The sequence below is a fragment of the Anolis carolinensis genome, chromosome 1 (assembly GCF_035594765.1).
Source record: "Anolis carolinensis isolate JA03-04 chromosome 1, rAnoCar3.1.pri, whole genome shotgun sequence".
Lineage (NCBI taxonomy): Eukaryota > Metazoa > Chordata > Lepidosauria > Squamata > Dactyloidae > Anolis > Anolis carolinensis.
The window spans coordinates 113,949,486-113,967,303 of record NC_085841.1 but is presented as its reverse complement, the minus strand read 5'-3'; the positions used below and the strand labels follow the sequence as shown (position 1 = coordinate 113,967,303).

Genomic DNA, 17,818 nt, shown 5'->3' with positions numbered 1-17,818 from the left:
TGTGAGTCGAAACCGGTTGCAGGTTTGAGTCAAGTTATATGAGAACTGGAGTCTACTCATATGTAATAAAGAACAGGACATTTACTCATATGAAAAACTTGGCCTTATACTTCAAGAGAAGAACCGCTGGTTTCTACTTCTATGCGATTGGAACAGTTCTGTTTTTTGGATATATGTTATTGTAATATATACATTGAGTTTATTTGGTTATTTTCATATTACCACAAGCAGTGGATTTTGGTCTCCACAGTTTTAGGGGAACCCATTGTTCTTTTAGGTATCACCCAACTACAACATTGTAAGAGTAGAAGTGGCCGCCTACAGCAAAGCTAAGGAATCTACGGTGGTCTTTTCTAATAGAAACATGGAAATATGCATCTGTTAAATCCACAGATGCTAACCAAGCCCCTTTCTTAATAAGGGGAAGGATCATTGAAAGTGTTACCATCTGAAACTTACATGGCTTAATGAACTGGTTAACACCATGCAAGTCCAGGATAGGGTGGAGGCCCCCACCTCATTTGGTAACGGGAAAAATAGGCAAGGTGAACCTGATGAGGCGGGATAGGGGAAATTGGCCCTTTGTCAATCAAGGAAGATACCTCCTCGAGGAGCTCTTCCGAAGGAGCGGGGACAAACGCGTCCTACGGGTGGGGAAGAAAGGAATTCTATGGAATATCCTTTCTCCACAATGCTCAAAACTCATGTATCCAATGTAATTTGTTGCCACCTCTTAAGGTATGGTGAGAGCCTATCAAGGTACAACGGGTGATCATTCAGGAGGAAGAAACATGGCACAGACACCAAACTAGGGGCCAACTGGGCCACAAAGTGAACTGGGGAAATGGAACTGGTGGATGAAGAGACTAGGTTAAAAACACCAATTCTTACTGTCTGTAGGTTTAGGTACTGACCCTTAACGGGAAGGGGTGGCTTGCAATTCCCCGGGAAGATGTGCTGTTGGCATTGCCTTTCCTGAGAGAATGACGGGCTATAACGCCTTCAGTAATACTGTGACTGGTAGCCCCAATGTTGACGGTCTTGGTATGAGTAGGGCTGATAGGGCTGTTGACCGTATTTGTTAATTCTTTGCTTCATTTTGTGAGAGTGCTCGAGTTGTGAGTCTGTCTCTGGGTTAAACAAACTTGCTTCATCCATTGGCAGATCTTCGATAAGGGAGCGGGCTGACGGGGAGAGCGTTGCGGCCCTCAGCCAAGCGTGCCTACGTAAAGCAATAGCTCCCGCCAGGAGCTTTCCAGAAGCATCAGCGGTGTTTTTTGCCAGGTCCTTTGGAGGCTCGCGAGTAAATGTGTTTCTTGTTTAAACGCCTTGGCCAGAGTCTGTTCGTTAGAGGGAAGGGAGTCAAGAAAAGGTCCAGTTTTGTTTCAAACAAAGTTCTGGTAGACGCTCATATAGACACCATAGTGGGCCGTCCAAGCAAAAAGACAGGCGGAGGAACAAAACTTTTTGCCATAGCATCAAGCATCCATAGCATCCCTTCCCTGTCAGAGGTAGTAAGCTGAGCTTTCTGGGTTGGTTTTAGCTGAGCATCTGTCACAACTGAGTTAGCTTTAGGCATCTTAGCAAGCTAGGAAGCCGTAGATAGATCAACTTTGTAAAGTGTTTCAGCCCTTTTAGGGGTAGCCGGAACCAGAGATGGCACCATGCCGACAGCTTTAATGACCTGCAACAGGTATGGCATGGTTGGGAGCACCGCAGGCATTGGTGTTTGTTGTTCTGAGGAAGAAAACCATGGGTCTTCCACCACATTAGTGGGTTCTGGTGTTTGCAGATTGAGGGCCCTCGAAAGCCTGATGAGGAGAGCTGAGAAGTTTCAAAATTCCTCAATATGCTGAGGATTCTGTTCAGCCTCTCCTTGTGGCAAAACCAGAGATGCACTCTCCCCCATACAAGGGTCTAGGTCTCCTTCACTTCCCAACGCTTGAGTGGGTGCTACATGGCTTTGGGCCTGTTCCCCTTCCTGGTGGGCTATCTGTGCTTTTGGCGCTTGCAGGGAGGTGGTCAGTTCTGGGGTGGTTGGGGGCTCGGCTTAAGACTGCAGGCTGGGCAGGTGGAGGAGGAAGGGCCTAAGGGAGCCACCTCAGTACCGGCAAGGGCATTTCCTCTCAGTTCTGATAATAGTCAAAATAATGATAGGGGACTCCATAGCCAGGGAATGGAGGTGGAGGGGGATAAGCAGAGTAAAGAAAATCAGGATACCGATAGAGGGAGCTGCGGCCAGGAGAATGGGTCCACGAATAGAGGGAGGCCCTAGAAGGGCTCCTCGAGTGGGAATCCCAGGATCTGAGGGATGGGGAGCGCTCACGGTACTGTGGGGCTCTTGCCCTTCTACGAGGCTGTCATTCGCCGCTGCGGCACTGCCGCTCCCTCCCAAGGTCTTAAGCCTCTGGTGTTGAGCGAGGCAGAGGGTACAGCAGAGTCTGCAGGAGGATCCCGCATCCTGGGCAGGATCCTCAGGCGCGGCAACACCGCTCACTTCCTCTGGAGCCTGCACGGGCTCAGTAGGGGAAAGCTGGGGCAGAGCCTCCTGGTGCGGTGGCGGAGCCAGGGAGCCTCGGTCCCGAAGACCCTCCTCGCCAGCAATATCTCGAAATGGGGGACTCAAGGGCTTCCCACCAGTGAGTAGCCTCCCTTTTTTGGGCTTTCTATGCCCTTCCTTTGATTTAGCCTCCTTGTGAGGCTTGGGCTTTTTCCTCGGCGCTTCTACAAGTCATCATTGCCTCCAAGCTCCTCCCCGACTCTTGCACCTCCGCAGAGGAGGAAAGGGAGGGAGACTCGGAAAGGGGCCGTTTCGAGCCACATGCCGCTTCTGGCGCTAGGGCCTGCTCGTAGAGGACAGCTTTGAGGTGGGCCTCCCTATTACAGTGCGCTTGGGGGGTAAAAGCTTTACAAATGGGGCAAGTCTGAGGGACATGGCCCTCTCCCAAGCATAAAAGACACATATTGTGTCCATCCGAATCGGACAATTTAACCCCACTTGCCCCGCACTTTTTAAAGTAGACATATCTGGCCTTGGTCGTTGAATAGCCGGGCCAGGATTGGAGAGTTAAGGATAGTAGGAGAGTCCAGTTCATAGGTAAGTATCGGGCAGGAGAGAGGCAGCAATGGTCAAACAGTCAGTGGTCAAATAGCTGTTAAAAGTGTAAAGAGAGAGCTAGAAAGTTTCTACAAACTGCTGTTGCGCGGAAAGAAGAACTGAGGCGTAGCCCCGCCCATGGGCATATATATATATATACTACATGGGGAGAGTGGGCGGGGCTTCTGCCAAAATGTTGCATTTAAGAGCTTCTAGAAGGTTCTGAAAGCTGTGCAGGCACACTGGGAAACCCATATGTACGCATTTCACAGACAACACCAATACTGTTATCGAGTAACTGAGCTGAAATATTTTTTTTAGCTTTAATAACAGTATCACTTAGCCTACCTGCTGTTTTTAATATTCTGCCTGTTCAGGCAATATGCCAGGACCTGGCCATCATTATGAACAGTAGAAAGGAGAGAATCTTCAGCTGCAAACAAAGCACTGGATGCTGAATCTGGCCATAATCCCAAAGCAATGAGGGAAGTACCCTTTGTTTCTTCAGAATCCAAAGTTGAAACATGTTTCATTATCAAGTCCAGCACAAGCTAATATATAAGGAGACATAAACGGATGCCATTAAAGTGCCCTCACTGAGGGGAAAAAAGAATGAAAACTGTTTGGGGAACATTTGTGATCATCTATGCAGCACAACAATTAACCTCTGCTTATACGGTATGATTTCCATATCCATGGGGATATATTTCTGAACTCAGCATGGGAATAGGAAATTGTGGATAGTAGTGAACTTTGCAGAAATGAATTACTTCCACCAGGAGTTACCATCATGTTGCCTTGGAGGTATCATCTGTAGGATTTTGCTAGGTCCTCTAATGCATTTCTCCAGTAATTTACTACAGTAGCATACTATAGAATCACCTGGAAAATCTAGAAAACTCCTAGAGAGGACATATTTTTGGAGGGTAGGTGATGCAGTTTGTACTCTCCTGTGGATATGAGGGCCATACTATACATGTTCCCCAGTTATTTAAGACAGGGCCTCTTAAAAATTTCCACTCGTGACCCCTTTTGGCCCGATAAATGTTTCATGGCTATATATATATATATATATATATATATATATATATATACACACACACACACACACACACACACACACACACACACACACACACAAACACACACACACACAAATAAATATAAAAATCAACATTTATTTGTAACAAATCAGCATTTGCAAGGCTTGCCAAACATGCTAATATTCCTTTTTGTGGACTACAGATAAAGCACCTTCTTTGGAGTCCACTGCACAACAGATTTGTGTAAATATCTAAAGCAGCCACTAGGTGACACTCAGAAACCTTCTGCTGTTGCCAAATTTTTGGGACCCAAAAATTGAGTGAAGGGAAACCCACTTGAGTCAGGACCCATAGTTTAAGAAGTGATTTAAGACACGAACTGTGAAGCTGCATGCTGTGATAGATATCATGGCTCGCAGACCTCGCTTGGTGCTACAGTTAACAAGCAAGGAAGATACATATGTGAACCTGCCGACAAAGCAGAACAGGTGCATCTAAAAAACAGGCTCACCTTTTGATTGTTTTGCGAATGCTGTGTACAAACATAGATCTCCAAACACGCTTTATAAAAGCTCTTTGACAAGCCAAGTCCTCGGTGTAACTGCTGCACTATTAGTGTTGCAGCATGAATCAAAGATGACAGGGTGAATGTGGAACCTGAAAAGACAGACATTTCCATCCAATAATCACATCTGTAGAGTCCCTATGAATGTTTCAGATTGATCAAAAGGGCTAGTCATGTCCTTTAAAGCACTATATGGTTTAGACATATGTCCCTTTACCAATCTGCTAGAATCTTGAGATCTACATGAGAAAACTGCCTCCACCCCTCCCCTTCATCACAGTATCATTTGGCAAGGACATGAGAGAGATCCTTCTTAGTGGCTACTTCTGTCACTCTGGGACTCCTTTCCCCACAGGAGGCTAAATTGGCTCCATCTCTGTTTACCCTTTGCCAGCAAGTGTACTGTCAAAGGCTTAAGGAGAAAATGCTGCTAGAGCATGGACATACAGCTCAGAAACCTCATAACACCCTGAAAACATTTTTTATTTCAGCAAGCTGTTTAAAGAGACAAGTTATGAAACACCTGCCTTGTTACTATGACCTTGTCTTACCTGCTATGCTTCCCTTAGCCTCTGTATGCAGAGCCATTAATGCCTCACAGACGCTGTTTCCTAACAATCCCAGTCCATGCAGTATCAGCTTGATGTCATGAGGACCCAGGGAATTCTCATTATTGTCACCAGGAATGTAGATCTCAATTCCACGATTTCGCATGGCTCGGGATATTTCCCCATGGGAAGGATCCATGCACAAGAAAAGCCTAATAAATTTCAAAACACACCACAAAATTAGAATTTAGCATATTTTTAAAAAGACTAGTTTACTGACTTTCACAAGACCAGAATTTACTTAGTTTAACAAGGGTATGTTCTGAGTATCTGATAACTCTTTTGTCTTCTGCTATGCCTTGGAAACAGCAAAGTTAGGGAGAAAAGTCAACATCACAGCCTTGCAGGTACCTAATGACTAGAGATAAGAAATTGTAACAATTAACACTTCTAAATTGGCTTGTATGAGGTAAAATTGAAATAATGCTGATGTTTTAGCTCTGTTAGTAATCCAGACCTGAGGCTGGCAAAAAGTCTCAAAGCCTGATATCATTTTGCAGGCTGCATCCAATTGGTGTGGCCAAAGGAGTCACATTGTCTCTACAACTGATTATTCCAGTTCCATGGGATTCTTTCACTACTGTGTTCTCCTACAGCTATGACTTTTGGCATGACTGTAGTTGCATTGCTTGGTTGAAAAGATTGGAAGTGCTAATTTAGTGTTTTGCTAGGAAGGGGCAATGAGACAGAACAAATGAGAACAGTTTGCTATGTATTCCAACAGAACACCTGTTTTCCAAGTATTGCAACAATATCTTAAACACTTCATCTGCAATATAGTTCACAAAACATAATCCACAAATACGAACAGTCATTTAAAAAAGTGTATAGAAATTCAGCAAGCACCTGAAATTGGGATGGGGAGTTACTGTGGGGATTACGCCATCTATCACCCCTCTTTCACTCATGGTAAGGACTCCTCCAGGTTCAAGCAGAGCATTCAAACGGTCCAGGACTGAAGGGCTATATTTAAGAAGAGTAAACTGTTATAAAATTGACTCAAACAAAATGCACATGAAACATATTTAAGAGTGTCAAATATTCTTTTTTTAAAATGCTGGTTTAAAATCACTTTTCCATTACTATTATTCAGTGACAACAATCCTTTGTGACCTGTTCACAGGTAGGATTTCATTTCCTCTCTAACCCATTCATATACATCTGAAACGGTGCTACGAAGAACAAAATCACAGTCAACCTGTCTTTCAGCCTTTACGTGTTGGGAGCATGTACAAGACAAACCCTGTTGTAAGAGAGAAAACAGAGTTTCCCCTTCTTCTATAACCACTATAAAATCTAGATTTTTAAAATACCATGCAGGGATTTGAAGACTCCAAACAGGCAGAGTTCAAATCTCCACACAAGCCTGAAAACCCCTGGAATGACCTTAGGCAAGTCAACCTCTCAGCCTGAAAAAAATGCAATGGCAAACCTCATTTGAATAAATTTGGGATAGAGTGACCATAAGCAGGTTTAGACTTGAAAGAACATAATATGAAAACCTCACTGGAAGAATATTCTATAAGCATCACAAAGATTACCAGAAATCAAAGAATCATAAATCAGAAGGGTCCACAAGGGACACTTAGCAACACCTGCCATGCAGGAAAACACAACTACGGCACTGTTGCAGTTTGAAGACCTTCAAAGGGAGGAGTCTATTCCACACTTCCCTGCACTGTCTATTCCACTGTCAAAGAGTTCAGGGAAATGGAAGAAAACAACACACTGCAGTAATTTCATATCTGTGTTCTTTATGTGACATTACCCTGGTTCTCCGCCTTGTAAGTAAGACTTCAGCCACCTCTAAATATACATATCTGGCCATACTGTCAGAAAAAACCACAGCAATATTTTGTGACAGGCCCCATTTATCTGTCACATTCATCCAATTTATCTATCACATTAGTGAAGTAAAATTCTTATTGTAAAATAGATATTACTAGATTATGGAGTAATAATGTGAACAACAAGATATACCCTAGTGCATATTTCTATCTGATTCAGAACTGGATTTGTAATGATCATATCTGAATGGATGACTTCTAGGTTCCTTTAAAGAAATATCTTTTTTTAAAGCTAAAATATAGCTCTATTTTACCTGCAGAAGTTAACATTGTCCATCAGAAGCCAGTCTCCAGACTGCAAAGCCTGAACCAACATCCCATCGACCCATTCAAAAGTGCCATGACTGCTGCTATCCAGAGACTGAACTTGCAGTTTAAAGTGTCGAAACTCTTCCACCAATCTTGAAAATTCTGAAGTAAGAGAAAACACTTTTTGGTAATTCTAATATTATTTCATAAACATGAAAAATCATAAATTTGCAATTAATATTAATTTATATTCTTTACTGATACAAGAAATAAGTAAAACACAATTGTTTTCTGTAGTTTCCACACATACCTGGCTTTGAGTAAGAGCTGATCTTTAAATTCAGCCGCTGGAGAAGTACAAGCACCCCCTCCAGTTTGTTTACTAGTTCCATGGTTATAGTTTGATCTCTTTCCCCCAGAGACTTGGGTTTGAAATTAAGAACAAAGGTACTCCAGGCACGCAGCACAACCTCAGCATCATCCGGACAGATAGTAGTGAGCAGAAGACTATCTCTCAGAAGAGTGCTCACAACGTTCTCCACTTTCTCCAGTAAGCTCTTCCAAGGCCTAATGATGTCGATCTATAGTACATTTTATTACATCAATCTCAGTGGCACTCAAGCATTGAAAATAAACAGCAGTCAATTAGGAGATTAATCAGAACAGATAAGACTCCATTGTCTGAGCATAACTAATCTTGATTAAGGAAACAGATTGCCTTCATTAAACATCACATGTGAGGTTAAACAATAATATTAGGGATCACAACTTAAGCTAGATGCCCTTTTAAGCAGTATGCATTCCCATTTTATCTACAACATTATCTCTATCATGCCGCAGAAGCATATGTGTTTCTAATTTGCTGTCACTAATTTTAAATATACACAATTTATCATATGCATCTGCTTTTTAAAATTTGGTACAAGACAATATTCTGGTAATGTGGCAAATATAGAGGAGAACAATAATAGAAGCATAAAACAGTGCACTCTACAGACCAGACAGTCTATGAGCATGTGTTCTGAAGAAGATGACCTTTCAAAAATGCAGACAATACAAAAAAAAACTACACATAAGTGGACTTCCTGTTTGCATCAACTTGTTCTAATGAGTACAAATGTACTTACTTGCTCAAATCCACCCAACAGCTCTGTTGTATCCATGGAACTGTTCATTGCCATAACCTTTAACTGATGACCGGTGAGGTATGCCAATAGTTGAACAAGGCTGGTCTTCCCGGCAGCTGCAGGGCCCACCAATATGACCATCCAGCTCATATGCACACACTTCATGAGGGCCTCTAAGGGCTGGAGGGAATGGTGGAGAAGAGACAGCTTTCTGCCAGGAGGAGGGACATAGTTGCTACGGGGGAGTACTGAGAAGCCAACCTTCAGTAGATTCAGAAATAAAAATGCAACTACATTAGCAGGTGCACAGGGTTATTGGGTAGAAATTCAAAAGGAATACACAGAAGCAACAATTTTGTTAAGTTTCTCACCTGAACATTGTAGGGAGTGATGTGGAATTGCCTGGTTCCTATGTATAGATTAGCATCCTGGCCAAAAATGTCCTTGAACAGAGCCACTACCTAAAACAGGCCCACCCCCAAAAGGCAGACAGATTATGCTCACATCAAAAAGCTCATGCACCACCTCTACCACAGTCTTCACCATGCAATATTCTGAAATTGTTTTACACAAAACCTACTGTCTCTGAATAGGTTATAGGGAGAAATGTTTCTGACATTTGTTAGATGTTTACTTCAGAAAAAACGTATCCATCATGAAATGTTCTGCACTCACTACATAAAATCAAGTTATTCATGTGAAGTCAGTAACTTTCCCCAGTATAAAGTATGTTATTCAAGTATCATTTACTGATATTTTTATCGAGTTCTTGCATAATAATCTTGCATAAAATCCTGAACGAAATTAGCTCTTTAAAAATTAAAAAAAATGATTGTTAAACTCTGATTAGCTATGCAGACTGAGAATTACTGGAGAACACAGCTGCAAAATTAAGGGAGTGATGTTGTCGTTCAAGCTCTGGAAATCCTAGTGATTCAAGTGAACGTGCAGGCTTCCTAGATGGATAACTAGAGACACACACAAGATAAGTCCTCTCCTAATCTATGTGACTGTATTTCGAAATCATGGATAGGACATTTAGTGGTCATATCAGGAACGTATGTTCTCTCAAACACACCCTGAACACATGATGAGTTTCAAACACTTTTGCATGAGATTCCACATATGCCACACTCATTAAAATGAAATGATATGGATAAGAGAAGTCTTATCCAAGATTCTTGGGAAAAGGGAGATCACTCTTTACCACCCCACCTTGGTCTATGAGCCATCACAGGGTTCATCTCAGATACAGAAGTAATTTCACATGTGCCAATAACATAGAAAAGAAACTAGAACGTAATTCAGAATGTATAAAGTTTTGGACTAAGAACCTAACATACTTTAGACTGGGGATAAAGAAAAAAGCCTGTGTGTCACATGAGACCCTAGGGCACTGTGGTCCCCGGTGTCTAATTTTTTGAACAATAATGGTCTTTTGGGGAAAAAAATGGTCCATAACTCTTCACTATAGGCATACAGGCAATTTCACCATGTTTTTGGGCCTGACTGGGTTTTTAGGGTCCAGGGAAGATGTTTCTTTCTAACAGGAAGTGAAATATATTTAGACGTCCAAATCAGACAAGGACATTTGGGGGCAACTATTATTATTCTCACCAAGGGTAGCTCCCTAGACCACCGAATACCTTCAGAACTGCAAAAGAAAGAATTTTAACAGGGCCAAGCACTTTCTTCATACTCCTTACTTTTTCTTTGTCTGCTTTCATTCGCATTCTCTCCCCATATATCAGAAACATATGTTGGCCTGGGTCATAGCTGCCAGGCGACTGGTCAACAAGCATCAGCTGGCACCATCGAAAAAGATCTCGCAGGTTAAACTCCCAAGGTGCACCTTTGTGGCCCCATTTCTTCTCGATCATGACCTCTTGATCAATCTGAATAAAGTTAACAATTCAAAAAATTATGCCATGTAAACAGACTAACAAAAGGCAACAGGTGCTTTCCAGATTTGTTAGACTGCAATTCAGATGAGTATGAAATCATGCAATTGGTTCTCATAGAACTGTTCCCAAACATTTGGAGGATAACAAATTGTCTATCCCTAAAATAAATAAATAAAAAGCTGTTCTATTTTTTTTATTGTTTCAAAGGCCATTCTACATGATTACATTCACCACACAAAAAACGCACTCATCACATGAAAAATCCCACAAAATAAAACCACACATAACGAAACATTTCAACAAAATATTCTAAACATGGAACATTTCCATGTAGTGTTTGAAATATATAGTAGAACAGGTTTTTTTTTTTACAAAATTTGAAGAAACATACTGTGCCCAAACTGTTCTGATCAGTCATTATAGTTTAAAGTATGCATTTAATATCAAAGCTTGAAATCAATCAAGTATACCTTTAATGGAGACAAGAAAGTGGAGCAATAGTTGCCTCACTACCTTACCTCTTTCATAATTACTCATCTGTGGACCCTGCCAGTTATTATGAAATATAAATATAACCACAACTAATAAATATACTTGTTTGGGCATTTTGGTCTTCCGCATACAATACCTTTTCTATCTCAGGACACAGGAGGACAGAAAACTGCTGTAAGTTTCACATTTATCTGCTCTCTACTGAAATGGCACCACCACAAAGCAACATTGTTCTCTCTCCTCTCAGCAGCCCTCTCCTCCAATTAATAAAATTACTTAGAACTATATTAATCAATATATAGGATAATCAACACTTATAATTACTATATTCAGCTCTGCTGATCTGTTTAAAAACATTTGAAGAACTGGGTTGTTGTATGTCTTTCGGGCTGTGTGGCCATGTTCCAGAAGTATTCTCTCCTGACGTTTCACCCACATCTATGGCAGGCATCCTCAGAGGCTGTGTGGCATGGATAAACTAAGCAAGGAAAGGAAAAAATATATATCTGTGGAGAGTCCAGGGTGTGGCAGGAGTCCTTTGTCACTGGGAAGCCAGCATTAATGTTTCAGTTAATCACCCTAATTAGCATTGGAAAGGTTTTGTCTCTTGCTTGGGGGGCATCCTTTGTTCAGTCATTAGCATCCTTGGGTCTCCTCTGCCTTCAGAGTGTTGGTTCCTATCTACTGTTTTGATTTTAGAGTTTTTTTTAATACTGGTAGCCAGATTTTGTTCAGTTTCATGGTTTCCTCCTTTCTGTTGAAGTTGTCCACATGCTTGTGGATTTCAATGGCTTCTCTGTGTAGTCTGACATGATAGTTGTTGGAGTGGTCCAGCACTTTCTGTGTTCTCAAATAATATACTGTGTCCAGGTTGGTTCATCAAGTGCTTTGCTATGGCTGATTTCTCTGGTTGAATTAGTCTGCAGTGCCTAGTTTATCCATGCCACACAGCCTCTGAGGATGCCTACCATAGATGTGGGCGAAACGTCAGGAGAGAATACTTCTGGAACATGGCCACACAGCCCGAAAGACATACAACAACCCTGTGATCCCAGCCATGAAAGCCTTCGACAACACATTTGAAGAACTCAAATAAACAGAAATCTATTATTATATCAAAACTGCAAAATGGTATCTCACAAATCCTAATTTTTCAGAAAAAATTGAATTTTTGCATTTTGCCAGATTAAAATAAAATATATACATAAAACACACATCTTTTTAACTTTACAACACTTTTATAATTTTAGCACTTAAAGATCTTAAGCATATTAAGAACATAATCATATGCCTGTGCTTGGGAATAAATCCTGAGAATCTGTGTGTGCTCAGACTTGATTAGACTTAAAATATAGAAGTGTCCATGTGAATTAGGAAAGTCAAAGTTGTTAAAAGTGATCTGTCAACAAAACAAATGTTTAAAATGATCAATACTTCAGACACACTAGAGTGCCTACCTCTCAAATGTCCTGTTCCTGTCCTATTTTGTTTCACATATGACTTACAAACACAGGCATAAATCAGTTAACAAAGATGTATTTCCAGGCATTTCTGCAACTTCTCTATGCCTGAAATGATAGTCAGGCACTAGATGACTAACTTTCCACTTGCAGTTATCATAGCTGGTGTCCCTTTAGAGGCTCTGTAGCACATGCAGGTATCTCAACTATCGGATTCCCCTGTTCTACACAAAAGACTATACAGATGAATGAAGTGAAGCACCATATCTACCTTGTTGTTGAATTCAACCATTTTTGCAATATTTTCTTTACCAATGGCGGGAAACAGAGTAATCCCAATGTACTCCATATCAGCTGCTGACAGTGGGTCCACATAAACCTATGGCATTAGTAAAAAGAAAACACACAGCTGTTTATGAAAGTGTTGATACAGAAAATATATAGTGTGCATGCAGCAACACAATTTTTTCTCAAGAAAAGGTTGCTTCAGCAGAGTCAAATGTAACACTTATTACATCTCAGACAGAATGATTTTGTGAAAAATACACTTAAATATTATCAGAAGCTATATATTTGCATTGTAAAGTGAAAAATATAAATGATTATATGGTACGAAACAGCCACAATTCCCTTCCTTGTAAACATTTTGAACACTCCAGTGAAATGTGTCCTATTTCTGGACAATGATAGAAGCAGTCAGGACTGTACCTGTCCATACAGACTTGCCTCACCTCCCAATTATTTCTTTAGGTCCTGCCACCCTCTCACAGATGGTTAGTGGGAACACAACAAAGATCTAACAATGTCTCCTCTTCGGCTTCCTAGAGAGGCTGAATTGGCTCTCACCTTGCTGTGCCTTCAGCAGATCTTTCTATCTCAGGTATGGGCAAACTTCAACCCTCCAGGTATTTTGGATTTCAACTCCCACAATTCCTACCGGCAGTTGAAGTCCAAAACACATGTAGGGCCGAAGTTTGCTCATGCCTGTTTTATCTCAATAGTCTTTGGGAACTGATTAAAACACACAAAACAGCTCTATTTGTGTACTGCATCCTTTTTATTTTTTGCTTTTTAATGGCTATGTTAAAATCTATATAGAGCTTAATGCAATTTTAAAAGTAAGTTACGGTATCTTCTTATCTACATGTGTGTTTTTATTTACCATTTATTTCCTTTCGTAAGCAGCCTTGAGAAACTTGGCTATAGAAAAAAGGTACTGTGTACATAATCAAGCACATGCAAATGCAAACATACCATTCTATTTGGGTTTTTAGTTTCTTCCTCTCCCAGAAAGATCCAGTGGAAGGCAAAACATTATCTAATCTTTATTACCATTATGAAAGCAACAAAAACAATAAACAAACAGCAGTCTTAATGTGCATTTGCCACACTACCCTTCCTGGGAACATGTGAGTTGTATTACTTTTCCCTACTAACTCTCTCTTCTGATAAAAAATAGGTTGATGTGTGCCTTCAAGTCATTTCTGACTTATAACAATCCTAAGGTAAACCTATCATGAGATTTTCTTGGCAGTATTTGTTCAAAGAGGGTTTGCAGGTTATTACCTATAAAGCTCTAAATGGTTCGGGACCTGCCTATCTTCGTGACCGCGTCGTCCCCTATGAACCCACCCGGTCGCTGAGATCTTCCGGGGAGGCCCTCCTCTCGCTTCCGCCCTCCTCACAACTGCGTTTGGTGGGGACGAGAGAGAGGGCCTTCTCGGCCGTGGCTCCCCGACTCTGGAACTCCCTCCCCAGGGAGATTAGGTTGGCTCCCTCTCTACCTTCCTTTAGGAAACAACTGAAGACTTGGATGTTTCGGCAGGCCTTTAGAGTTAAAGTCATTAATTAATCAGCCCCAGAGGGTTTTTAATAATCTATCCTGTATTTATTACGATTTTACCATTTATGTGTTTTGAATGCAATTCTTTATCCCGTATTTTTGTTTTAATTGATACATTGTATTACTGTTTTATCTTTTTATAGTATGATTTGTATTATGTTGCCTATATTTGTCCTATGTTGTTTGGGCCTCTGCCCCATGTAAGCCGCCCGAGTCCCCGCGGGGAGATGGTGGTGGGGTATAAATAAAGTTGTTGTTGTTGTTGTTGTTATTATTATTATTGTTGTTGTCTTTCTTCCTCTGAGACTGAGAGACTGTGACTTGCCCAAGATCACCTAGTAGGTTTTCATGGCTGAGCGAGGATTCATAACCTAGTCTCCCGAGTTGTTGCCCAATGCACAAACTACTACAACACACACTGGCTGTCAATACACTTGACTCAGAGAGTATAATTGCACCCCCTGATTAAGGGCCGTAATGTTGAAATATGGAAGTCCTTCTGTTTGCACTTGAATGCCACAAGCTAATGCTTTGTGGAGAAAGTTACTTGTAGCTTTACAAAAACATAATTAGAAAGAAAATTCAAAAGGGCCAATGTAAATTGTATTATTATGTAAAATTTCCTGGACTTGCCTGTGTGAATCTGTTCAAAAAGGACTTAGGCAGCCCCTTCCTGCCACCTCCTTGTCTGTAGGGATTCTGGCATCCGAAGATCTTAGTCATTTTGTGCTGCACATGAAAGGTCATCCCCAACTCAGGGATATAAATCTCTGCCCGATGGTCCAGACAGGCATTCAGGCCTTCTAGAACTGACTGGGAAGCCAAGTTCAACTAGTTGAGAAAAACCATCAGAAAATGATTTAGTTACCTGGTTGTCTCATACACAGCATTACACAAAAGACTGATAAAATTGCTTAGTTTCCTGGTTCATCTCACAGTAACAAGGGTGAATTTAGCCAACACGAGCTGTTATGCAATGAAAAATTAAGTCAGAATGTTTAGAAATTATTTATTTAAAATAAATTATTTATTTTTTTTATAAAATTTTATTAATTTTCTTAAAATACATCACTACCTCAGAACATTACATATTCTTCTATTCCATACATAATTCATTGCATCAACAATATATGTACCAGTATCTTGTATGTTGTTTTATTCACCTCTGTGCCCATCCCCCTCCGAGCCATTTCAATTTGCATTCTCTTTCCAAAATACCATTTCTTCTTGTGGAGGTAATTTCCCATCTACTTCTTTTAAACCATTCTCAATAAATTTTCCCCAAACCTCATCAAAGTCATTTTTCTTCCATACCCCTTTCTTAACTCTTAACCTACAACTCAACTTATCGTTTATTGCTAATTTCCATAGTTCTTTGTACCATTCTTCTATTTGTATATTTATTTTACCTTTCCAGTTCCTTGCTATCAACAACCTTGCTGCGGTTAGCATGTTATTTATTGCACCCTTCTCTGTTTTTTTCAATATTTAAAATAAATATTTTTTTCAATATTTAAAATAAATTATTGCAAATATAAAAATTAACAAGTAATGATGAACTCCAGAGAAAGTAGCCCATTTTCACTCTTCCTTGTAAACAGAAAATTACAGAAGTCTAAAACCTATTCTCAGAGGAAGAAAAATATCTTTAAAATAACACAACTAAACAATTTCTATCATTTATGTTATTCCTGTTGCAGTGGATTGCCCACTTTTCTTCTTTTGCCCTAAATAATCCAGTTATCAATAAAATAAATACATCTATTTGTGTTCTTGGGAAAGATCCATAAGTACCAGAAATTCTAAACCAGAATTTCAGAATTATGGATGATTCTGACCCTTTCAGAGAAAATGCCTACACTTTATCTGAAGAAATGATTGCCATGGACCATTCTGCTGCAAGCAAAATCACTGAGGCATAGAATTGAGCAATTTCTAAAGCGGGATTTGGTGGTCAGCTGGTAATACCAAAATTTACCTCTGCCTGCTACCATTTTGTGACCGCCAGGTTTCACCTCTCAAAACAGACCCCCTGAACGTAAACCTTTGAAAATCCCAGTTTAGAATAGAATCATGATTTATGTTTACTAATTCTCTACTCATTTCAATTGCTTTAAACAGCAATATTTTCCAACAGAAAAGACAAGCACAAATAAGAACAGCCTCACCAATAGAACAACTGAGATTGCTAGGCTGCTTCTGAACATTTGTTTGTGCTGAATGAGAAACAAAGTCTTCAGATGTTGCATCATAAAAAGCTAAACTCACTTCATCGAACACAATCCAGTGTCCAGCTTTCAATGCTGCAAGCAAAGGTCCATCACGCCAAGCGAATTCCCCCCCTTTGCCTCCTTCGACAGGCAGGTCTGTGCCAAATAAATCTGTGACATCCTTGTAAGAAGAAAGAAAAGCCAATGTTTTCAATCCATGTAAGACAGAAACACTTCAGAGGGAAAATAATCCAATTTATTTTAGAGCAATAGGAACTACAAGTAGTTTCTGCCTTAGTCAATTAATGTATTCCAGACCCAAAAGTGAAAAAGAAGCATTATTTTTAATAACAAATCCACAGTACAACCAATATTCTCCTCTTTATATTTCAAATTGCCTGCTTTCCCATATGTTAAATTCTAATAGATATTCTCCTATAGCTTAAGAGGAGAAGCAATGTGAGTCCAGATGTCCCGCCACACAAGAAGAGAAAAATGGACACATGCTTTCTATTAGTCAACAACAAATATCTGATTAACTGAACAATTTATATTTCTCCCTTTCCTAACCTCACGAGGAATGCTTGACACATGAAGCAAAACTTCTCATATTCAAAAAGAAAGAAATGCTAATAGGACTACAGCAGCCTACCTACCGTTTGTTCAGAGAGATTGATTCGAACAAGGCAATTTCCTGACGCTTTTGCCAAGGCTGCAACCAAACTCGTCTTCCCAACCCCAGGAGAGCCTTCCAGGAGAATGGGCTTATTAAGCTGCAAGGCCCGCAGCAACCGCTGTGCATTCATGGCTGTAGTTCCTGCGTTTAGAGCATAGTCAGAAACACAGTTCTTCTGGTAAAGTGGGCCTGCAACATGGAGAAAGACATTGGATGGAATTAGTTTCCAGACTAAGACCACAGCTACAATTCTTTTACATCAAAAAAAAGAAAGACTCATGGGACCTGCAACATAACGGTGCATTGTGGGGTACTCCTATTTCTATCCAGTCAACTAGGCCCCAGAAGGCCTCATTCCATAAACACTTCCACTTGGATTATGGTTTCAACTATCAATAACCATACCATGCTCAATGAATACATTCAGGATAGTGGGTTCATTTTGGGGAGTTTTCCTATCTTGACCAGGCTCTCCCCATAAAGATGTTTTGAGGTTCTTCCAAACTTTCAGAAACCCTTATCTTGTGCTTAAACATCAAAAAGAGATGTAATGCACCGAACAAGTACTTTAGACTGCATATCAGAGACCCAGTTAGGCTCAATGGCTTCTCCTTGACATGTTGCCTTTCTATTTGTGGGAAAAGTTATTTTTACATGGGATAGCAAAATTTAACTTGTAATTCCTTAATTTGTTGTC

At 40.4% G+C, this 17,818-nt stretch overlaps 1 protein-coding gene across 2 annotated transcripts in view; it reads right to left on the bottom strand.

The window, feature by feature from the left end:
- LOC100558840 (LYR motif-containing protein 2) overlaps positions 1 to 17,818 on the bottom strand; it is a 140,510-nt gene that overhangs the window by 77,635 nt on the left and 45,057 nt on the right. For both annotated transcript variants that reach the window (XM_062980755.1, XM_062980757.1), the window contains exons 36-48: positions 17,102 to 17,310; positions 16,504 to 16,626; positions 14,869 to 15,066; positions 12,664 to 12,771; positions 10,243 to 10,431; positions 8,908 to 8,997; positions 8,537 to 8,797; positions 7,720 to 7,990; positions 7,415 to 7,571; positions 6,160 to 6,276; positions 5,257 to 5,465; positions 4,652 to 4,797; positions 3,446 to 3,648 (exon numbers count right to left, since the gene is read on the bottom strand). In XM_062980755.1, coding sequence (XP_062836825.1) covers positions 3,446 to 3,648; positions 4,652 to 4,797; positions 5,257 to 5,465; positions 6,160 to 6,276; positions 7,415 to 7,571; positions 7,720 to 7,990; positions 8,537 to 8,797; positions 8,908 to 8,997; positions 10,243 to 10,431; positions 12,664 to 12,771; positions 14,869 to 15,066; positions 16,504 to 16,626; positions 17,102 to 17,310 — 2,281 coding nt within the window. The remainder of the gene's footprint in view (positions 1 to 3,445; positions 3,649 to 4,651; positions 4,798 to 5,256; positions 5,466 to 6,159; positions 6,277 to 7,414; positions 7,572 to 7,719; positions 7,991 to 8,536; positions 8,798 to 8,907; positions 8,998 to 10,242; positions 10,432 to 12,663; positions 12,772 to 14,868; positions 15,067 to 16,503; positions 16,627 to 17,101; positions 17,311 to 17,818) is intronic.